We start from the raw sequence: 23,893 nt of genomic DNA, 5'->3' as shown, positions 1-23,893 counted from the left end.
GGCACTGAGATAAAACAGGACGCCATGGGCAGGGATCTGAAGTAGCCGTCATCTCCCCCAGCAGTGTCATGCTGTACAGAATGTAGAGCTGTGTACAAAGCGTTAGAGCGCACTTCTGGTTAAATAAGTTAGAGCTCTGTACAAAGCGTTAGAGCGCACTTCTGGTTAAATAAGTTAGAGCTCTGTACAAAGCGATAGAGCTCACTTCTGGTTAAATAGGTTAGGTACGGCTTCATGGAAGAGGGAGTGGGCATCATTCACTTTGTCGTTGTTCAGTTGCTAAGTCATGTCTGGCTCTTTGTGACCGCATGGACTGCAGCATGCCAGGCTCCTCGTCCTCCACTATCTCCCAGAGTTTGCTCAAATTCATATCCACTGAGTCGGTGGTGCCATCCAACCACCTCATCCTCTGTTGCCCCCTTCTCCTTCCTCCCTCAATCTTTCCCAGCATCAGAATCCTTTCCAATGAGTCAGCTCTTCGCATCAGGTGGCCAAAGTATTGGAGCTTCAGCTTCAGCATCAGTCCTTCCAGTGAATATCACTTTGTTGAGTAAAGCCCCAAGTCATTTGAATGCAAACAGGCCAGGCCAGAGACCATCTCCATGGCAATGACGAAACGCTTCCATCACCCCTTTCATTTGGGAGAAGGCTGTTGCAATCTCCACTCTCCACTAGACTGTCAGATTAACTGCAGCCAGATGGTATCTCTAAAAATGTGGCCTGCAGCCATGCTTGGGAGTTGAATGTGTGACTCGCATTCTCTCGCAGAATAAGAATACATAATGTAGCCTAATTAAATGCTTTTGTGTAGCAAAGGAAACCATCGGCAAAATGAAAAAACAACCTACTGAATGGGAAAAAGTTTTCGCAAATGATATGACTGATAAGGGATCACTATCCAAAATATGTAAACAACTGATACAACCCAACCTCAAAAACACAAACAACCCCATTAAAAAATGGGCAGACACCTGAAGAGACATTTTTCCAAAGAAGACATACAGCTGGCCAAGCAGGCACAGGAAAAGATGTTCTGCATCACTAATTATTAGAGAAATGCAAATCAAAACCACAATGAGATACCACTGAACACCAGTCAGCATTGTTGTTATTCAGTAGTTCAGTTGTGTTTTACTTTTTGTGACTCCATGAACTGTAGCCCACCCGGCTCCTCTGTCCAGGGGATTTCCCAGGCAAGAATACTGGAGTGGGTTCTCATTTTCTTCTTCGGGGGATCCTCTCGGATCAAGGATCGAACCTGCATCTTCTGCCTTGGCAGGAAGGTGCTTTACCACTGAGCCACCAGGGAAGCCCACCTGTCAGAATGGCCATCATCAAAAAGACCACAAATAACAACAGCTGGAGAGGATGTGGAGAAAAGGAGAGGATGTGTACACTGTTGGTGGGGATGTAAATTTGTGCAGTCACTGTGGAAAACAATATGAATGTTCTTCAAAAAAACAAAATTAAGTTGACCATAATACCCACCAGCTCTACAAAATGAAAACACTAATTCAAAAAGACACATGCACCCCACTGTTCACAGAAGCATTACTGATTCACAGTGTTACTATGTTATATACCTGTAACTTTTGTCGTATTGTAAATCAAGGATAGCTCTGTTAATAAAAAAGAAAAAAGGATAGATAATGTAAATGGTGCTGGTTGGGACCAGCTGAGAAAGAAAAGAAACTACAAGATGGGAACACTGAATGTTTCTGAAGTTAATGATTTGTGTCCTGTTTGCGCGTTCCTCTCTTCTATTGGAGAGAAAGCTTTAGGTAGTTAGGGCTAGGGCTGTCTGGCTCAGGGCTGTTTTGAGTCCCAAGGCTCAGGCCTGGCACATAGCACATGCGCAGTAAGTTTCCCACAAATGAAGGAGGGCCTTTCTCAGGATAAGGTTTCTGTGATCAGGTATCGAGACGGGGCTGACTCTCTGCAGTCTTGAAGTCTGACTTTTCTGAATATCCCTGCAAGGCCGTGTCTCTACCACCATTGTGAGCATAGACTGCTGCACAGACAGTGCCATGATTCCAAACACAAGAATGCGAATTCCTCCCCAGCTCCTGCCAGGCTGTCTCCTTGCGCTGACTTTATGTTGGGGCCCCTTTGATTAAGTTTAGGGCCAATCTTGCCCCTCGAGAATCTATTTTATGAATCCCTGTTAGGTCCGGGAGTTAACCCAGACATGGCTGCAGAGGGTGAACGACTCGCCCTTGCCCAGGTTGACTCCTAAGCACACACCGCCCCCTTGTGTCTACGATGCATTTGACAACGTGGCTTCCAACAGCGGCTAAAGCTCAGCCAAGTGACGCCATTCATGCAGAAAGACCTCAGTATTGAGCCGGAGGCAGAGCAAACACATCCAATTGCCCAGAATGTCCAGAATAGCCCAGAATGCTTTGAAGATGGCACTAACTACCCAACCCAGAGCTTTGAAAATGAAAACAAAAAATCAGGCAGGATAAAATCCAAATCCAAGAGTTCAGAGACAGAAAATTCTACTTGCTAATGGAGCTGAACATTTCCATAAACTGAAATTATGAATTAGAAAATGAAGATGTACTCTAGATTCTTCATATTCCAATTCATTGCCTTGAAGCACTTTCAAATTCTTTTTTTGGGAGGGTAAGTTGCATTGTCCATTCACAGCACACACACCCACATATGCAAACAGTGTGAGGTACAAATATACCCATGCCCTGGGTTTGTACTCTCAGTCACAATGTGACTGTTCATCTTCTTCACACACCTTGGCTTGGAGAGAGAGAACCCTGAATCTCTACCCTGGCCAGTCCTCTTCTCTCCAACCATTTCAGCAGATGCAAGGTGAGCTTCTGGCACAGCAGAAAAACCTCTGGATCTGAAAAGCCCATGTTCACTGGCCCAGAACAGTGTGGATGAGACTCGTGACCTGAGCCTCTATTCTATTTCTTTCTAAAGCAGAGACTAGAATGAAAGACACTTCCACTGTTGACATTAAAAAATTATCTCCCGAACACTCAAATGTGTGTTGTCCTGCACAGTTAAAAAGACACTGTAGGAATTTGCATTGTAGGAATGTATGTTCTATGGCTACATCTCTCAGACAAGTGCAATTCTTCAGAAAATTGCAGTTAGAGCCTCTGCAGGAGACCCTGGCTGTGAAATAAACATTGTTTCAGAGGTGTGCCATGCATAACCTGACCATCCTTATGAAGCAGCCCTCATAAAATACCTTCTCCACCAAAGAGCACAGATGTTCAGACTAAGCCTCCAAAACCCTATTTTGCTTGCACAAGTGCTAAGTCTTCGGGAAAGCAGTACACTGTCTGTACACTGTCACCCTGCTTATTTAACTTCTACGCAGAATACATCAGGTGAAATGCCAGGCTGGATGAAGCACAAGCTGGAATCAAGATTGCCAGGAGAAATATCAATGATCTCAGATATCACCCTTATGGCAGAAAGTGAAGAACTAAAGAGCCCTTTGATGAAAGTGAAAGAGGAGAGTGAAAAAGTTGGCTTAAAACTCAATATTCAGAAAACTAAGATCATGGTATCTTGTCCCATCACTACATGGCAAATAGATGGGGAAACAATGGAAACAGTGACAGATTTTATTTTCTTTGGCTCCAAAATCACTGCAGAAGGTGACTCCAGCCATGAAATTAAAAGATGCTTGCCCCTTGGAAGAAAAGCTATGACCAACCTAGATAGCATGTTAAAAAGCAGAGACATTACTTTGCCAACAAAGGTCCGTCTAGTCAAGGCTATGGTTTTTCCAGTAGTCATGTATGGATGTGAGAGTTGGACTATAAAGAAAGCTGAGTGCTGAAGAATTGATGCTTTTGAACTGTGGTGTTGGAGAAGACTCTTGAGAGTCCCTTGGACTGCAAGGAGATCCAACTAGTCCATCCTAAAGAAGATCAGTCCTGACTATTCATTGGAAGGACTGATGCTGAAGCTGAAGCTCCAATCCTTTGGCTACCTGATGTGAAGAGCTGATTCACTGGAAAAGACCTGATGCTGGGAAAGATTGAAGGCAGGAGGAGAAGGGGATGACAGAGGATGAGATGGTTGGATGGCATCACCAACTTGATGGACATGAGTTTACGCAAGCTTCGGGAGTTGGTCATGGACAGGGAAGCCTGGCGTGTTGCAGTCCATGGGGTTGCAAATTGTCAGACATGACTGAGCGACTGAACTGAACCGATCAGGCTTGGGCTTTCCTATCTCTCCTCTTGGATTCTTTTTTTCTTTTTTTTTAATTTTAACTCTTAAATTTTAAATTTATTTTTATTTATTATATTGGGGGACTGAGTTGGGTCTTTGTTGTGGGGCACGGGCTCTTCACTGGGGCCCACGGGCTTTCTCTCATTGCAGCACGTGGGAGCTTCTCTTGGTGAGCTGCGCGGGCCCCTCTTGGATTCTCATTCCACCATTACTGTGCTTTTCCCTGTCGGCAATTATGCCTCCTCCATCCTCTGTCCTTCGAGTTGCACCCGTTTTTAATGGTTACACAATCCCTTACTTCAGGGAACAAAGCTCTGCTGAGAAACTTACAGACTATGTTAGTGACCAGGAGCTGAGGCAGGTATTTGGGTAGCGTGACATTTCTAATAGCCCTTTAAGCAGGCTTTCTGTGTCTGTGTTTGTCATCTCTGTGAAAAGAGGCTTCTTGATTCTCTCTCTCTCTCTTTACTCTCACTGATCAAAGGTCCAATTGTGTCCAGCTACCAGAATAAATCTGACCTTTGCCTCCAGGGGCTCCAACAGGCAGTGGTGATCACAGCAGTCTACCTAGCATAGGTGGAGTGTTGTTTGCTCTGAGCTAATTATTCCGGTAATTATTTTTTTCTGATTTTCTCTTCAGCGTAAATTGAGATTAATGGTAAAGGGCAGGGCTCTTGGGTTCACAGTTTTCTTCTGTAAAAGGGATAAGATTAAAGATTAAACACATAACAACTCTGCCTCTGGGCCGGCTCCTAAGGGTGTAGGATGCCCAGTCAGATTGATCGATTGGAGTTTCAGAGTGATTCCTGAAGACATTTCCCTTTTCTGAGGCCTGAGATAGGGCTCTTCTTGGTTGGAGAATCCAAGAGAAATCTCAGTGTAATGCCCGCCTCCATTTTTCAGCCCACTCTAACGGAGCCTGTCACAGCATTTCGTGGCCCTTCCTTGCCATCCATGTTGCTGGATGCTTTGCGCCATGTCCAGTCTGCCCCATCCCTGTGCTCTCAGCCCAACTGGCCTTCCCAGTATCACTCACCCTCTCCTGAAGTACCTTCTTTCCTTGGCACCTGCAGACCACCACTCTGGTTTTCCTGCCACTCCTTCCGTGGCCCCTACAGGGGCTACCCCACCTTGGTCCTTTTCTGGTTCCAGGTCTGTCCGTCCCACAGCCTGACATCTCCATGTTGACAATGCATGGGTATTTCCAATCCTACACAAAGGACGGGTGTGGAATGGAGGGCTAAACAGGAAGTGAGAGGCCTGGGCAGGAAGTCATCACAGGAAGTCACAATCTTGCCCTCATTCAAAACCACCCCAACAACGAAGTCACTTCCCACACCTGGCCACTCAGAACCTGGAGCCATCTTGACCGTGCCCCTCCCTCCTTTACCTGTCCTCCTAAACATATGCTTGATCCATTCACTTTTTTCCACAGCCATTTCTTTTTTTTTTAATTTTTATTTTTTTAAATTTTTTTTTAAATTTTAAAATCTTTAATTCTTACATGTGTTCCCAAACATGAACCCCCCTCCCACCTCCCTCCCCATAACATCTCAGTGGGTCATCCCCATCCACCAACCCCAAGCATGCTGTATCCTGCGTCAGACATGGACTGGCGATTCAATTCTTACATGATAGTATACATGATAGAATGCCATTCTCCAAAATCATCCCACCCTCTCCCTCTCCCTCTGAGTCCAAAAGTCCGTTATACACAGCTGTGTCTTTTTTCCTGTCTTGCATACAGGGTCGTCATTGCCATCTTTCTAAATCCCATATATATGTGTTAGTATACTGTATTGGTGTTTTTCTTTCTGGCTTACTTTCCACAGCCATTTCTACCCCTACATCCAATCCATCCCACCTGCTCGCCTATCATAATGGCTTCCTCATTGTCTCTCCATCTCTTTCCAACCCACTCTCCACACAGCAGCAAAGGGACCACTCACTGCCCTGCCAAGAGTATACCTGCTGTCCCAGGAGAAAGGGGACTCCCCAGGTGGTGCTAACGGTAAAGAACCTGCCTGCCAATGCAAGAGACACAAGAGACGTGGGTTCAATCCCTGGGTCAGAAAGATCCCTGGAGTAGGAAATGGCAACCCACTCCAGTACTCTTCCCTGGAAAATTCCATGGACAGAGAAGCCTGGTGAGCTACAGTCCATGGGGTCACAAAGAGTTGAGCATAACTGAGCGCACACACACACACACACACACACACACACACACATTCCAGGAGAAGGATCAGGATTCTCACTGGTCCTGCTATGCTGGATAAGACTTCTCCTTGCTACCCCTGCAGTCTCATTGCAAGCATCTCCCTTTCTTTTTCCGCAGTCCGTAATCTCCAGCTTTCCCTCAAGTCCTCTGATTCTAGAACATTCCTACCTCAGTTTCTGTTCTTGTCTTTGCCTGGAATGCTCTCACTTTCACATGTTGAGTGTCAGCTCCTGTTCAGACTTTAGCCTGTAGTTGTCTCCTCCAGAGGAACCTTCCTGAACCTACAAACTTGGTTAAGCTCCCACTGTCTAAACCTCTCCTTCACACCCCCCCCCCCCCCCCCGCCAATGTGTGCCTTGCAGACTTGGGGCAGAGAGGGGCATGGAGTGGAGGGCTAAACAGGAAGTGGGCTGGAAGATGCAGAAGTGGCCAGGGTGGAGGGCAGGCTGGGTGGATTCCACCCTGGACTCCTCTTTCCTCAGAATGAGCTGGCCTCGGGTTGACATATTTTATGTATGTAATATTATAGCAAAAGCTGTAAATGTTACCTTGGAAATTCTCCAAGATCAATCATTAGCTGGTAATCCATCCAATGTTCCCAAATAGGTGCTATTAAGGCATATTTATAGCTAATCTATGTATTCCTAGGTACACCTAGATAGTAGAAATCCCAGGAGGATGACGGAGGTGAATACAACATCAATCAGTCATTGGTTCCTCAAGGCCTACTCCACGAGCTTACGTATCTCTGTTTTATCAGTTTTTGGAAAATCTCCAGAACAATAATCATGCTTTCTTAATTAAGAAAAAAGTCTTAGTTTCATTCTAATCAATCAAGTAAACCACAAAGCAGTCTAAGGGAAGTTAGACCTTTAGAGCAGCGCCACAAACTGTTCCTATCAAGGGGCAGGTAGTAAATTGGTTAGGCTTTGTGGTGATCTACCATCTCTGACGCGCATTTTTACTTTTACAATATAAAAATAATTCTGAATAGGGGACAGTACAAAACCAGGCCAAGGACAGAACTGGCCTGGGGCCATAGTTTGCTGTCCCTTTCTGTAGAGTAAGGAGAAATAGTGATAGTGCCAGTACTACCTGGTCTGGGAGTACCAGACCACCTGGCTTCCGAGGTGGCACAGTCGTGAAGAATCCACCTGTTAATGCAGGAGCCGTGGAAGACAGGCAGATCCCTTAGAGTAGGGCATGGAAACCCAGTCCAGTACTCTTGCCTGGGGAATGCCATGGACAGAGGAGCCTGGTGGGCTCCAGTCCACGGGGTCGCAAAGAGTCAGACACGACTGAGCAACTAGCCGTACACACAGTACCAGATCATACTTTTTGATGCCCTGGGAAGAGGCATCAGATGGGGAGGCTGAGCCTCAGAGATGTAAAACAAATCCTGGAGTTCCGTAACCAGAAAAGGCAGAACCAAGATTCAAGCTTCATCTCTGCCCGCCAATACCTTCCAGGGCTCCTCTCTCCATGAAGCTGTGAGTGACAGACCCTAAAGGATGATCAGGTGGGACTCTCAGCCACCACAAGCACAAGCAGAAGTCTTGCAGGTGAGCAAACATCCAGACAAAGGATGGAGAGTTGATCAGAACGCAGAAGGAGGCCGTCACAATCCACGCTTTTCTCACAGTGGGTCCACCATGCTCACTTGTCTTGGAAAGCCAGCCCTGACTATCTGGACTGCTATGTTAATAGAATCCTTCTAGATGTGGCTGTGAGGAAGGGGTTGAGGAAGGACACTGTTTCTCCTGTTTCTGCTCTATGGCAGGCACTGTTGTGAACCCTAGGTCTACACAGTGAGTTCAGGGTCTACAAGGGTGCAGGATCTAATGTGTGTACAGAGTCTCCACTTGTGCCTGTGGGCATGCTCAGTTGCTCAATCGTGTCCAACTCTGCGATCCCATGGACTGTAGCCCACTGTGCTCCTCTTGCATGGAATTTTCCAGGCAAGAATACTGGAGTGGGTTGCCATTTCCTTCTCCAGGAGATCTTCCTGACCCAGGAATCGAACCCACCTCTCTTGTGTTTCCTTATATAGCACTGCAATTTTATATATACATATGTGGAAGACAGAAAATACACAAGGAAAAATATATGATCGTTTAGGCTATTACTAATAACTTACATGCAGAGTACATCATGCAAAATGATGGTTTGGATGAAGCACAGGCTGGAATCTAGATTGCTAGGAGAAATATCAATAACCTCAGATATGCAGATGACATCACTCTTATGGCAGAGAGTGAAGAGGAACTAAACAGCCTTTTGATGAAGGTGAAAGAGGAGAGTGAAAAAGTTGGCTTAAAACTCAACATTTAAAAAACTAAGATCATGGCATCTGGTCTCATCGCTTCATGTCAAATAGATGGGGAAACAATGGAAACAGTGACAGACTTTATTTTCCTGGGCTCCAAAATCACTGTAGACAGAGAATGAAGCCATGAAATTAAAAGATGCTTGTTCCTTGGAAGAAAAGCTATGACCCACCTAGACAGCATATTAAAAAGCAGAGACATTACTTTGCTGACAAAAGTCTGTATAGTCAAAGCCATGGTTTTTCCAGTAGTCATGTATGGATGTACGAGTTGGACCATAAAGAAGGCTGAGCACCAAAGAATTGAACTGTGGTGCTGGAGAAGACTCTTGAGAGTCCCCTTGGACAGCAAGGAGATCAAACCAGTCAATCCTAAAGGAAATCAACTCTGAATATTCATTGGAAAGACTGATGCTGAAGCTCCAATACTTTGGCCACCTGATGGGAAGAGCCTACTCATTAGAAAAGACCCTGATGCTGGGAAAGATTGAAGGCAGGAGGAGAAGGGGAAGACAGAGTATGAGACGGTTGGATGGCATCATCAACTCAATGGACATGAGTTTCAGTAAGCTCCAGGAGATGATGAAGGACAGGGAAGCCTGGCATGCTGCAGTCCATAAGGTTGCAAAGAGTCAGACATGACTGAGTGACTTGAACTGAACTGAACTAAGTTCTGAAGGAAGTCAGGACTTCTAAGCAAGAATTGCTGGGTGAGGGAGGGGTTAAAGACTCTAGAAAGCTGATTGGATGCAAAGAGAGGGCCTCTGGGCTGGTGGGCTGAAGCAGAAGGAACATCGGTTGGTTGTTTTCTTTCAGCTTCAGCCCCAAACCCCATTCCCCAACTCTCCACCAAAGGTGCTAGAAGGCTGGGAACTGTGTTTCCCGCACCACCCATGGCACTGTGGGAGGAGGCCAGACAGGTCCATATGCTTCCTCCTCGGGGCAGGGTTTGGTCTTTCATGTGCTGCAGCTCAATATCCCTGCCAGTTGCCCCTTTGGCAGTTGTACCCATCAGCGGCAGTTGTACCCATCAGCAGCAGTTCCCTGAGCTCCATAGGACCGTGATGCTCGATTGCATCTGCAAAGCTAATCCTTTCTAATCCTTTCAACCAACACATTGGATCCCCTAAAATGGCATCTTTCTCTCCTTCAAAAGCAATCATTAGAGTGGCTTCTCTTTTCCTGATTCAATTCCAGCTGATATACACCATGAGTGCAGAGTTCTGAGGTGGGAACCCATGTATTGGAGAAAGAGAGCCCAATGGGGCTGGAGGAAGGGAAAATGATGTGGTAGTGGAGAGACTGCACACCCCAAGAATGGCCTTGTGAAACACCGTAAGTCTGGATTTTATTCTGAAAGCTCTGAGAAGGCACTGGGGAGTTAAGATGAGGGAGAGAGTTAAATAGGAAAGGGGGGAAATGGGCAAGACTGAATTGAAGAAAAAGAATAAGGAAGTATATATAAGTAAGTACCTAGAGGGGTGGGATGGAGCGGGGTTGGGAGGAGGCTTGAGAGGAAGGGGATATATGTATACATATAGCTGATTCATATGGATGGTTGTACAGCAGAAATTAACACAACATTGTAAAGCAACTATATACCAATTAATGAATTAAAATTTAAATTAAAAAAAGAGAGACTTGATTATGATCCAAGCCTCTAAGATTCTGGAGAGAAATAATTTGAGCACTTATTAGGTCACAGCTGCTGGAGCAAGGATGGTTTTCCAAGGGTATTAGAAAGTAAACAGCTCGTTAACTTTAAAAGAAGTAAGTAAATAAATAAGTTAAATAATGAGGCTATGAATAATATGTTCTAGAAAAGAAAAGAAAATGGCTAAAAGGTAGTCGCTAAGTCGTGTTCGGCTCTTGTGACCCCATGGACTGTAGCCTGCCAGACTCCTGTATCCATCGGATTCTCCAGGCAACAGTACTGGAGTGGGTTGCCATTTCCTTCTCCAGGGGATCTTCCCGACCCAGGTCTCCTGCACTGCAGGCAGATTTTTCACCAACTGAGCTATGAGGGAAGCCCAATATAGTAACTATTTGTCAACATCTGAAGGGCTCTTTTTAATTTCTTGCATTTGCCAGAAGTTTTCCATCTATTCCAAAGACAGAGGAAAACCAGACTCAAAGTACAGAAGTGTTTAGGTTAGTGACATGCAGAAAAAGAAAAAAAAATCTTGATTTCAGAAAGAGTTTGAACACCCTCTTTTCTTGGGAATCTATATAAACAAGATAGACAACTAGTGATTTTTAGTGGGATGAAATCTAATTTGAAGACAGTACTGCATGTTCCTAGCAGTTGGATCTGCACCATTATGGATAATTTGGTCTCATGTTTAAATTCACTCCTGGAAATTTTGGCCTTAATTCTAATACTGTATGATTACCTTCTGCGTGCTCAGAAAGGCTGGTTTCTCCATCTTCCATAAAAGATAGTCTTCGTGTTAGAGAAACAAAGTCTAGAAATTACCTTATAATATTGTCATATAGTATATCACTACATTAACAGTGATAAGAAATCACGAGTCACTGCGTCTTGAACATGTGATAGGGCTGTGGCAGGAACCCAGGTAACGGGGCAAGGGGACCCATAGGCAGACAGAGATTAAGGAAACAGGGCAGCCACAGTCTGTAATAACCAGCCAGCTCACCCACTGACGCAGGCACTCCGCTGAAGTTGCTGAGGTCAAGGTTTCAGCTAATCACGATGATGTCACAGGAACAGAATATAAAACATGACATCCAGCACTCACACAGCCTTCACCTGTCAGCTCTGGGCCCAGAGGGAGACCGGTCCATTTAAATCAGGTCCCACTTGGACTAGTGGTCTCTCACCTGGAGTTGGGAGGGGTGGGGCATGGAGCGTGTTTTTGCCCTGAGGATGGAAACCTGGGAAGCAGACCTAAAACCACATCCTGAATCCTGAGGCCAAATTGAGTGGGAGGCCCAGGTCTGGGAGAGAGGATGAGATACAGGAAGGGGAACAAGTCACGAGGAAGGTGGGCTGGAGCGATGCTGCTGGTGCTGCTGCCCCTCCCTGGCGTCATGCTCAGAAGGGACGGGGCCTGAGCCTGACGTCACTGAGACCTGGCCCAGAAACTTGGCTCTAGGTCACTGCTTGGGGTATGCTGGGCAAAGTACTTGTCCTTCTGGAGTCTCCGTATCCTCTTTTTGTAAACGGGAATACTGTAGGTCTTCATTATCCAGGAGTAATTGGTATGGGGAAAAAAAGCTTGAATCTATCTTAGACAGGAACTGAAGTTTCACAGCAAATAATTTAGTAACAAGTGTGATTGCAACCCGATCTTTAAAAATGAAGCTAAAAGTAATGCCTAAGAATTATTTTGTTTTATAGTTAGTAAAATACACGTTATAATTACTGCTGTGTGCTCATTTCTAGAACAACAAGTAAGTCAGATTTGATTGCAGGGTTGTGGCATGTTTTTCCTGATGACATACCGGAGGGCTCCATCATCTTCTCTAAGTTTCTCTGCTAATATTTTGATAGGCAAAGAATTTCCTCCCCATAATGTGGCATCCTATTGTCAATATATTCCTTTCAAGAACAGATAGAAAAAGAATAAATTAATTGTTGTCTTAAACTGTAACTTTTTACAGCTGCTTTGGAAATTCTATTGATCATTTTCATTTCTAGCAATATGGTAGGCTAGATATCCCCCCAAACCTTCCCTCTCTGCAAAACATTTAGAGATTCTGCGCAAATGAAAAAAAAGCTCCCCTTTAAGTGTAGAGTTGACTCATGAAAATAAAGGCAGCTCTCAGGGTAAGAAATGGAAGAAGGCTCTACAAATTTGACATGCAGCAGCATTTGGTTGGGCAAAGGGGAACTGAAGCAGAGACCACTGTTGGAAATGTGGACCCTCAAAGGGTCACCCTCAGTGAAAGGAGGGCTTGGAAAAAATCCACCCAGGACAAAGCGAGCTATATAGTGTCTGCTGCAGTTTGGGTAGTGGGGATATGGGAGATTTGCACAAGTATGTTTTGTTGTGTATCTCTTAAGATCTTCTCAGACACATGCACACATGCATGTCTGCATGAGTTCCTAGCAAACTGTTCTGTAATTTGCTTTTTTCCTCTTTCTTTTAGAGCTCTACCATTGTGTCCATATGCATCTATCTAATTTTCTAATAGCTGCAGATAGCACATAGTATGGATATGATTTAATGTGAAATTACAAAACCATACCACATTTCTAATTTTCCTTTACTTTTCCACTGAATTTAGTACTTTCTAATGTAGTCAATACTTATCCATTATATTTATTTTCTGTTTCCTCCCATACTCACGGAAACATTAAGGGTGCAAGGATTTGTGTTGTGTCCATTCATTGATGGACCCCATGGGCTTTTAGAACAGGGCCTGTCACATAGTAGATTCTCAAGCAAACACTTGCTGAATGAATTGAATTAATCAATGAGTTACACTTCAACCAATTCCCCAATGACTTACATAATTTCACGACTCTAAAGAATACTACAAACATCATCACATGTGCTTCTACTATACAAAACCACAGTCAGATCCTCTATATCTAATCTGCACTAGATTAGAAACTGTGTGGGAAAACTACCTTGGTGGATGAGAGAACTTGCTATGATTTCACTCATGATTATTTATAGTAGATATGTAATAAACAACTCTATTAGAAATATCAACAACCTCAGATATGCAGATGATACCACTCTAATGGCAGAGAGTGAAGAGGAACCAAAGAGCCTCTGGATGAGGGTCAAAGAAGAGTGAAAAATCCAGCTTAAACCTCAACATTCAAAAAATTATGGCATCCAGTCCTATCACTTCATGGTATAGAGAAGGGGAAACAGTGGAAGCAGTGACAGACTTTATTTTCTTGTGCTCTAAGATCAGTTCTGATGGTGACTACAGCCGTAAAATTAAAATACACTTGCTCCTTGGAAGGAAAACTATGACAACCTAAACAGCATATTAAAAAGCAGAGACATAACTTTGCCAACAAAGGTCCATATAGTCAAAACTATGGTTTTCCCAGTAGTCATGTATGGATGTGAAAATTGGACCATAAAGAAGGCTGAGCATTGAAAGAACTGATGCTTTCAGATTGTGGGGCTGGAGAAAATTCTTGAGAGTCCCATAGACTCTCAAATGATGATCCAACAGTCAATCCTAAAGGACTGATTTCAATGATATCAATCCTAAAGGAAATCAACCCTGAATATCATTGGAAGGACTGATGAAGCTATAGCTGAAGCTACATTACTTTGGTCACCTGATGCGAAGAGCTGACTCATTGGAAAAGACCCTGATACTGGGAAAGATTGAAGGCAAAAGAAGAGGGTGGCAGAGGATGAGATGGTTAGATAGCATCACCAACTCAGTGGACATGAATTTGAGCCAACTCCGGGAAAGAGCAAAGGACAAGAGAACCTGGAGTGCTGTAATCCATGGGTTGCAAAGAGTCGAAAACAACTTAGCAACTGAACAACAACAACAACACAATGTGTAAAATAGATAACTAATGAAGACCTACCATATAGCACAGAAAAGTCTATCAATACCTTATAATGACCTCTATGAGAAAAGAATCTAAAAGAGAGTGGATATATGTATAACTGATTTACCTTGCTATACAGCAGAAAAAACAACATTGTAAATCAACTACACTCCAATAAAAATTTTTTTTAAAGCAATGTTTATTTTCTGTGAGAAATGTTCTCAGACAATGAAATGTGGAATGTGATAGAGGATCAGGGAATGACCACCACATCATAGCAACATAAGATGTGAAGAAGAAATTTGGTGAGTAAAACACAGGAAGCAAGGAACCAGCAGAAGCCCACCATACAGAGGGGCCCCCTTGCCTCCTGCCTCCCAGTGCATTTTCCTACTATATCAGGACTTTTCCCCAATTTCACTCTCCACAACATTCCCCTGAAGGATATTCTATCCATCAGCATCCCTTGAACAAGCAAGAAATGACCAGATATTCTATTTTAAATGATATGTTTTCTTTTTCTTAATATTTTTCTGCCTCAGGTGCTTCAGAGAGCAGTAACAAAACCCCACTGCTCTAAAAGGGGTGCAACTACATATGAAAGCAGGATTTGCATTGGACTTCTCCAAACCCTACCTCCCATCCTTCATCTGAAGGGGCACAGCATCTTCTGGTTCCTCTCCCAGGAGGCATGGTTCTGAGCATCCTAACTGACTGCCCTGCAGAAGAACAGTTCACCTCTTCACTGTTAGGGCTTCCTCCTCCCACACCTCAACTTTCGGGGCTGCCAGTCCCCACTGGGTCAGCCAGACAGTAAAGAGGGGCTTTCAAGACTTCCCCGCTGGTCCAGTGGTTAAGAATCTGTCTGCCAATGCAGGGACACTGGTTTGATCCATGGTTCTGGAAGATTCCACATGCTGAGGGGTAACTGAGCCTGTGTGCCACAGCTACTGAAGCCCGTGAATCCTAGATCCTGTGCTCTGCAACAAGAGAAGCCACCGCGACGAGAAGTCCATGCACCACGATGAGAGAGCGGCCCCCGCTTGCTGCAAAGGGAGAAAGTCTGCAGGCAGCAATGAGGACCTAGCACAGTCAAAAAAAAAAGAATAAATTACTTCAATTAAATTTAAAAAAAACAGTATTAAAAGAAAAAAAGAGTGGCCTTTTTCAGGCCTCTTTGACTGTGGCCCCTGCCACCCCTGCTCCTCTCTGCTCCTTCCATTCCAGATACACATACCCTGATTGGCCTGAGCCTGCCCTAATCGCTGTGTATCTCTTTTGTACTTGGCTTGAATGCTGTCTGCTTTTGTCTGCATGTAGCAAAGCCCTAACATTTGCAGGGCTGGGATTTGAGAACACATGGAACTTTGGACTGTACAGTTGCAATACTGTAAAGCAATAAATTATGCTAAGAAACTGCTATAATGTGCTTCATTTTTTTGCCTGGTCAAATATAGCATCATAAAAACCATATAAAAATTTGTATGCATGTGTTACTTTTGGCAAAATATCAAAGACAATTGAATTTATTTACTAATGCTTTGTGTTTGGGTATTCTGTTGGTGGGTCAGGATGTAGAGATACACATATTTTAGCTTTACTTAAATAATTTTGATTTACAATGGTCATTAATTATAATTTGATTTTCTGTTAATTTTGTACGTAATTTTGAAGTTTTTTTTTTTCTTTTTTTCAAAAAAGTTAAGTTTTAAGCATGTGAAAAAATACTTTGACCTTTGGCCATATCATGCGGCACACGGGATCTTAGTTCCCCAACCAGGGATCGAACCGGTAAACCCTACAGTGGAAGTGTGGAATCCCAGCCATGGAACTGCCATGGAAGTCTTCATGGGACTTGACTTTAAACCAGGACTCAGCTCGTGTCACTGAACTGGCTTGTTTGTACATGAGTGCCCACTCCAGTGCAGTCTCTTTGAGGACCTGTGGCTTAAAGGCAAAATTTATTTGCATTTTGTTGTGTTTCAAATGTAACACATATTTAATTTGTCAAATGAAAAATTGTATTGACTCTGTTTTCCAACTACTCCTGCCTGCATGCTAAGTCACATCAGTCGTGTCTGATTCTTTTTTTTTTTTTTTAAGTCGTGTCTGATTCTTTGCGGCCCCATGGACTTGTAGTCCACCAGGCTCCCCTGCCCATGGAATTTTCCAGGCAAGAATCCTAGAATGAGGTGCCATGCCCTCCTCCAGGGGATCTTCTCGACCCAGGGATTGAACCCGTGTCTTTTATGTCTCCTGCATTGACAGGCAGGTTCTTTACCAGTAGTCCCACCTGGGAAGCTCCATCCTGTTTGTGTGCCCGGGTGGGAAGCCACCATTTTTTGGGGAAGAAGATCCTTCCTGTTCCTGGGCTGACAGGCTCAGCCACGGGTCCGTCTCTGGATCTCATTCTTGCTGTGGGATCGCACGTGGTTTCTGTGAACCAGCTGCTCTGAATCCTGACTCTGTGACCCAAAGTCCTGCACTTCTGAAAGAGTCTTCTTTTTGCCTGCTTTGGAGTGAATCCCTTCTTTGTAAAATCTGAACACTAACCAGGGATAGTAGAAAGCCTGGAAAAGAATGGGGAAGACCCACAGATTATTCTTCTCCTTTTATATGAGACATAGGAGGTTTTGGAAATGTAAACTTTGAGGGCTCTTATTGGTAGAGACATCAGCCTCAGAAAGTATTTCTTTGCTTCATCTCTTAAAGGATCAATGAAGACACTGAACAAAAGATGGGAAAGATTAAACGTCACAATTGTACTCATGTTTATGATTCACTTAAGACTTCTGAGTCAAAAAGAAAAAAAAAAAGACTTCTGAGTCAGACTTGCATGGATTGAACAGAAAATAAAGATAACAGTAATATATTTCAAACCCTCATAATCCTATTCTAAATATGCCCCTAAAACAAATAAATTCAGAACTGAAATAAGCTATTTCATGAGGCCATAAGTCCTTAAGGAAGTAAACCAGAGGCACTGTAAACTTCTCCCAGGGAAACTGAGATAAGCAACAGAGAACTAGTCATGTGCTTGGGTCAAGGCCAAGCCAAACAGGGTAACAAGGGCTTCCTCCAGCAGAAGGGAGCTTCAGACCTCTCTCCCCTCCTGAGTCTCCCTCCTCACGTCTCCTGAGTCCTCTCTACTGACACCGTGGTCTGCTGCGGTTGTGGAAGTTGTGGTGGGGGCTGTGGATGGGACTGTGGTGGGGGCTATGATAGTGGCTGTGTTGGTAACTGTGGTGGGAGCTGTGGCGGGGCCTGTGGCTGGGGCTGTGGTGGGGGCTGTGGTGGGGGCTGTGGCTGTGGCTGGATGGGGGCTGTGATAGTGGCTGTGTTGGTAACTGTGGTGGGGGCTGTGGCGGGGGCTGTGGTGGGGGCTGTGATAGTGGCTGTGTTGGTAACTGTGGTGGGGGCTGTGGCAGGGGCTGTGGTGGGGGCTGTGATAGTGGCTGTGTTGGTAACTGTGGTGGGGGCTGTGGCGGGGGCTGTGGTGGGGGCTGTGATAGTGGCTGTGTTGGTAACTGTGGTGGGGGCTGTGGCGGGGGCTGTGGTGGGGGCTGTGATAGTGGCTGTGTTGGTAACTGTGGTGGGGGCTGTGGCGGGGGCTGTGGTGGGGGCTGTGATAGTGGCTGTGTTGGTAACTGTGGTGGGGGCTGTGGCAGGGGCTGTGGCGGGGGCTCTGGCAGGGGCTGTGGTGGAGGCTGTGGTGGAGGCTGTGGTGGGGGCTGTGGTGGGGGCTGTGGTGGGGGCTGTGGTGTGGGCTGTGGCTGTGACTGGATGGGGGCTGTGGTGGGGGCTATGATAGTGGCTGTGTTGGTAACTGTGGTGGGAGCTGTGGCGGGGCCTGTGGCGGGGGCTGTGGCGGGGGCTGGGTGGGGGCTGTGGCTGTGGCTGTGGTGGTGGCTGTGGCGGGGGCTGTGGTGGGGGCTGTGGGGGCTGTGGCTGGGGCTGTGGTGGTGGCTGTGGCGGGGGCTGTGGCTGTGGCTGGATGGGGGCTGTGGTAGGGGCTGTGGGGACTGTGGCTGGGGCTGTGGCAGGGGCTGTGGCCGTGGCTGGATGGGGGCTGTGGCTGTGGCGGGGGCTGTGGCCGTGGCTGTGGCGGGGGCTCTGGCGGGGGCTGTAGTGGCGGCTGTGGCCGTGGCTGTGGCAGGGGCTGTGGCGGGGGCTGTGGGGGCTGTGGCGGGGGCTGTGGTGATGGCTGTGGTGGGGGCTGTGGTGATGGCTGTGGCGGGGGCTGTGGTGGGGGCTGTGGTGATGGCTGTGGTGGGGGCTGTGGGGGCTGTGGCGGGGGCTGTGGTGATGGCTGTGGCGGGGGCTGTGGTGGGGGCTGTGGTGATGGCTGTGGCGGGGGCTGTGGTGGGGGCTGGGTGGGGGCTGGGTGGGGGCTGTGGGGGCTGTGGTGGGTGCTGTGGCGGGGGCTGTGGTGGGGGCTGTGGTGATGGCTGTGGAGGGGGCTGTGGTGATGGCTGTGGCAGGGGCTGTGGCCGTGGCTGTGGCGGGGGCTGTGGCCGTGGCTGTGGCGGGGGCTCTGGCGGGGGCTGTAGTGGCGGCTGTGGCTGTGGCTGTGGTGGGCGCTGTGGCTGGGGCTGTGATAGTGGCTGGATGGGGGCTGTGGCAGCGGCTGTGGCGGTGGCTGTGGCCGTGGCTGTGGTGGGGGCTGTGGCGGGGGCTGGGTGGGGGCTGTGGCCGTGGCTGTGGCGGGGGCTCTGGCAGGGGCTGTGGTGGGGGCTGTGATAGTGTCTGTGTTGGTAACTGTGGTGGGGGCTGTGGCTGTGGCTGTGGTGGTGGCTGCGGTAGTGGCTGTGGCAGCTGCACCACCTGCAGTTGCTACCAGGTCAGCTGCTGCGCCAGCTGCCGCCCCTGCTCCACGGCTGCTGTGGGGGCTGCTGCTGTGTTCCTGTGTCCTGCTGCCACTGCCACACCTGCAGCTGCAACTCGTGTGGCTGTGGTGTGGGAAGGGCTGTTGTCAGTAGCGAGGCTGCCACTAGGCAGCGTCCTCTTGGCAGGTGCTTCCATTTTTAGACGTCCTAAACTTTCATCTCATCAGGTTCATCTAAACATCAAGGTTATACTTTAATAGAAAGACAACTGATTGGAGGTCAGAAATCCCAAATTCAGGTCCGTGCTCTGCCAGAGCAACCTAACCATGAGTGCATCACCTCAGCTTCCCTGGATCTTACTGTCTTGCTTACTCATCTATACAGCAAAAAGATTGAGCTAAGACTCTCCATGAACCTTTACAACTTTAGCAGTACATATATCCACTGAGCTCTCAAAATTAAATTCACAGTTTCTCTACCCCACACACTCATGTATATTCTTTGGTTATAGCGGGGATTAAATTTGTTTATGTATATATAAACAACTCTCAACCCAATATGATCCATTAATCAAAATTCTCTAGGCAAGCTTGGTACCGAGGGTGCAAAAGTCCCTATTAATGAGCTCAGTGGAAAGAAATAATACTCTCAAAGATGTTTCATTCTTTTGAAATGTGTACTTTTCTGCTTCTGGGATTTCTCCACTTGTACTTTATGGGCTTCCCCCAATGGCTCAGCAGTAAAAAAAATCCACCTGCAATGCAGGAGACACAGGAGATGTAGGTTCCATCCATGGTTTAGAAAGATCCCCCAGAGGCAGAATTGGCAACCCATTCCAGTTTTCTCACCTGGGAAATCCCATGGCATAGAGAAGCCTGGAGGGTTACAGCCTATGGGGGTCACAAAGGAGTCAGACATGATTAAGCACAGCTTCCTGCTTATATTTGTTATATACTGTACATTTCTTACAGTTTCTAATGTTCCCTAATCTTCCTGAATATAATTTATGAATAAAACTCTAGGAAAATATGGTATCTCCCTGTCTTGTTTTGATGTCACGTTTTCAGAGAGGTGGGAGTGACATAGTTGATGTTTGGCAACATCTTGCAAAGGTTAAGAAGGTTATAAGGCCAAAGACAAGGGGTACACTGGGTTTACTGGGGGTAATGCTAGCTACTCTAACGCTGACACATTATATGATGACAACGCAATAGACATTTATTGCTTGTTGATGTCAACTATTTTGAACAGTTCTAGATGGACAGAAAGGGAAGGGCATGGGGCCTCTAACTGGTAGAGATTTAGGTTAATGAAAGCTTGTATTTTCAGCACATGACTTCCAAGGCAGCTTACTTGTCTGCAAACTATGGATAGAAAAGAAGAAAATAGATAACGTCCGTCACTTTGTAAGTGTCTTAGATTGAGAGTGACTTTTCATTGGTTAGAAGTCACATGGCCCAACCTAGATGCATGCAAAACTGGGAACTATAGTTCCCAGACACTTCTCAACCACTGTTTTATGAAAGGTAAAAGCATGAATGTTGATGGACAGTTAGCCATATCTATGTATAAAGCCCAAGTTCTAATAAAACCCTCAGGTGGTTTGACTGGAGTGTGTTTAGAAGAGGATGCCTGACAGAACATGGGTGGGTGTTTAATACCCATTCAATATTGCGTGAATTCCTCCTGGGGCAATACTGTGAGGTGCACTTAGAGCATGGTTGGAGCTGCTTAAGATCACATAACCTTTCATGCGGGTGGGCAGAAGATGGTAAAAGCTAGAGAATTTTGGGAAACATGGCCCCTGATGTTTGGCTGTGATCCTTACTGCTCCTAGGTCCACAGTGTGCATGTGACTAGGAGGGGAAGCTTCGGGGTGGGGGAAAAAACAGAACAAAGTGCTTTTGCATTACCTCTTATTTTCACCAATGGCACAAACATTTCCTGACCATGATGCCATCCTCTCTCATACGTTAACTCTCTTCTGTCTTGAAGAAACATGTTTTCCTAATATTCTTAAGGGTGTTCTCATTTAGAGTGTTACATGTCAGCCTAGACATGTAAGCACACCTATAGACACTCTAGGCATCCAAGCCATGGAAGAAACAGAAACATGATCGAAATCACTTAAATGATACATAGTAATGGTAATACTCCATACTCTAGAGAAAGCTTCCTTCCATACCATTTGAATGAAATCACTATGGTGAATTATCTTGCTCAATGTCTGTGTCAATGTCATTCTAGTATACGTTTCTGTACAATAGAGATTGTGATGATTAAACACTACATTTTCCAGAATACTCTACCTCTAAGGTCTGGATGTTGCGGTGATTAGATCAATCCTTGTGCTATACTGAAACAGAGGAAGATCCCATTGCCCTTGCCTCCTCTTCCATGTAGTTACCCTGCTTTTTGTCTGCAGAAAAACTGTAACCAAAGAATAAGTTTAATCAGAGAAGTGAGAAAATGCAGAAACAAAGGAAAACAATCAAAGGAGACCAAATGATAGCTTGGTCATTGAGGAAAGACAAGGACCTTTAGTTCCTCTTCAAGAGCTATAGATAATATTCTGAGCCATGTCCTGTGAGCTGTCTTATAGATACTAAAACCCCAGGTGGAGAAGTTAACTATATGATGACCAGACTGTAGCCATGAGATAAACTGCCACAATTCTGACAAGTGGTCTCAAGGAAATGAGAATAAACCAACCCTGGAACAGAAGATTAACTGTATTTAAAAGAATCAAGATGATGCTGGTCAGATCATCAATTTCGAGATGACAGTCAGAGCTGACTGTGCTGTTTTTGCATGTAGCCTCCTCCCTCAGCCTATAAAAGCTCTTGCACCATGATTGTCAGTGGTGGTGGTTGGGGGGGCAGGGGAGTCAGCCTTTGGACTGGAGTCTATCCTCCCCTCAGTTGCTGGCATCTGAAATAAAGCAAACTTTCCTTTGCCCCAGTTGGCTTTTTTGTTGGCTTTTGAGCAGCAAGCAGCCAGACCTCACTTTTGATAACAATATGGGAGATGGCAGGGCTTCCCAGGTGGTGCTAGTGGTTAAGAACTCATCTGCCAATGCAGGAGATGCAAGAGATGCGGGTTCGATCCTTGAGTCTGAAAGATCCCCTGAAGAAGGAAATGGCAACCCACTCCAGTGTTCTTGCCTGGAGAATCCCATGGACAGAGGAGCCTGGCAGGTTATGGTCAATAACGTCACGCACGGTCAAACACGACTGAAGTGACTTAGCATGCACTGGAAGACAGCAAGGAGGTGGAGGCCCTCTTTCAGCTACTTCTGTCTATGGCTCTGAAAGCAGATGGGTGCAGGAGGAGGTTCTGAGCTTTCTGTACTCTCACAGTGTTAAGAAGCAGTTGCAGCAACAGCAGAAGTCAAGTTCAGTGTTCCGGGGTCTTGTTACCACTGTTGTGTGTGTGCAGGGGCAGGGGCAGCAGCAATGGCTGTGGCTCCCTGGACTGTGACTGTTGTGGTGCATGCTTGAGTCTGACCCTTGCAGAGGTGGTTTCTCAATTTCCCTGCCTTTCTGAGGACTACAGAGGCGGAAGCTGCCCTGCAGCCACTTGGCAGTCACGTCCCGGGAGGCACTCCTGGAGGCCACGCTGGAGCCTGCCCCTCCAGACCTCCCAGCAGTTTTGTACACACGAATCCCCAGTTACACTAACTGAAAGTGAAATCACTCAGTCGTGTCCGACTCTTTGCGACCCCATGGACTGTAGCCCACCAGACTCCTCCATCCATGGAATTTTCTAGGCAAGAGTACTGCAGTGGGTTGCAATTTCCTTCTCTAGGGGATCTTCCCGATCCAGGGATCAAACCCGGGTCTCCTGCATTTCAGGCAGACACTTTACCATCTGTGCCACTAGGGAATCCCTCAGTTACACTTCCTCCAGCTTAATATAGCTAGAAGAGTTTGGGTTTTCTGCAACTGACTCTGATATACAAAATATTATTCTGACCATCTTTTTGTGTCAAATTGTAGCCATCTTCCAAAGCCTAGAGGAATCCTGATTCTTTGCCCATCTTGATAGAATCCTTCCTTTTTTTCTGAACTTCTTTTGCTGTTTTAGTATGGCATGTGACAAGTTATCTGTATACTTTTCTATCCTCAGTGTTAGTAACTTCCAGCTTTTGTTTGAAAAAAAGAAAAAAAAAAAAAGGAAACCCAGTTAAAGTATTAACAAAGAGAAAATTTATTATAAGAATAGATAGCCAATGGGAATTAGATGTATGTCTCAGGAAACTCAAACAGGGGCTCTGCATCAACCTAGAGGGGTGGGATAGGGAGGAAGATGGGAGGGAGGTTCAAAAGGGAGGGGATATATGTATACCTGTGGCTGGTTCATGTTGAAGTTTGACAAAAAACAATAAAATTCTGCAAAGCAATTATCCTTCAATTAAAAAATAAATTAAAAAAAAAAAGAATATAGAGGCATCTCAGGAAACAAGGCAGGACCCACAGTCAGTCTTCATAGGGTAGAGATTAAGAAGTAGAATGCCTGTTTTGTGTGTATGAGCATACAGCCTGAAACCGAACCCTAACATTTCGACTAATTAAGAATATTTGAGGTGGAGAAAATATTTTTTTTCTCCCAACCTTATATATATTCATTTTTTTTGTTGAACAACTTCAAAATAAGGAACTTTCATAGCTGATATTAATGTCAATACAAGAAAAAATAGGTTATATTAATTGGATACTCTTAACTTTACTTTTTATATGGCATACTAGTAAAATGTAAAATGTATTAGAAGAGCGTATCTTAAGCTTAAAAAAAATTTTTTTTGCCTATTT

General features: G+C 45.6%; 1 protein-coding gene across 1 annotated transcript; it reads right to left on the bottom strand.

Annotated features, from left to right (window-relative positions):
• Positions 1–15,222: 15,222 nt before the first annotated feature.
• Positions 15,223–19,278, bottom strand: LOC138076339 (proteoglycan 4-like). Its single transcript, XM_068968485.1, has 3 exons — positions 19,094–19,278; positions 17,521–18,907; positions 15,223–15,339 (listed from the first exon to the last, which is right to left on the bottom strand). Exons 1-3 carry the CDS (start codon positions 19,276–19,278, stop codon positions 15,223–15,225), a joined length of 1,689 nt encoding a protein of 562 aa, XP_068824586.1.
• Positions 19,279–23,893: the final 4,615 nt, after the last annotated feature.

This window comes from Capricornis sumatraensis, chromosome 3, assembly GCF_032405125.1.
Source record: "Capricornis sumatraensis isolate serow.1 chromosome 3, serow.2, whole genome shotgun sequence".
NCBI lineage: Eukaryota > Metazoa > Chordata > Mammalia > Artiodactyla > Bovidae > Capricornis > Capricornis sumatraensis.
The sequence above is the reverse complement of the archived record's forward strand: the minus strand, read 5'-3'. Positions and strand labels throughout refer to the sequence as shown.

Excerpts from the sequence above, each read along its gene's own strand:
- LOC138076339 (XM_068968485.1), bottom strand. The coding sequence starts at position 19,278 with ATGGAAGCACCTGCCAAGAGGACGCTGCCTAGTGGCAGCCTCGCTACT. Across the intron at positions 18,908-19,093 it reads CTGGCGCAGCAGCTGACCTG|CCACGGCCACAGCCACCGCC; the intron begins GTAGCAACTGCA and ends CCCCCACCACAG. Across the intron at positions 15,340-17,520 it reads CACCACAGCCCCAGCCACAG|GTCCTCATTGCTGCCTGCAG; the intron begins GCCCCGCCACAG and ends TGACTGTGCTAG.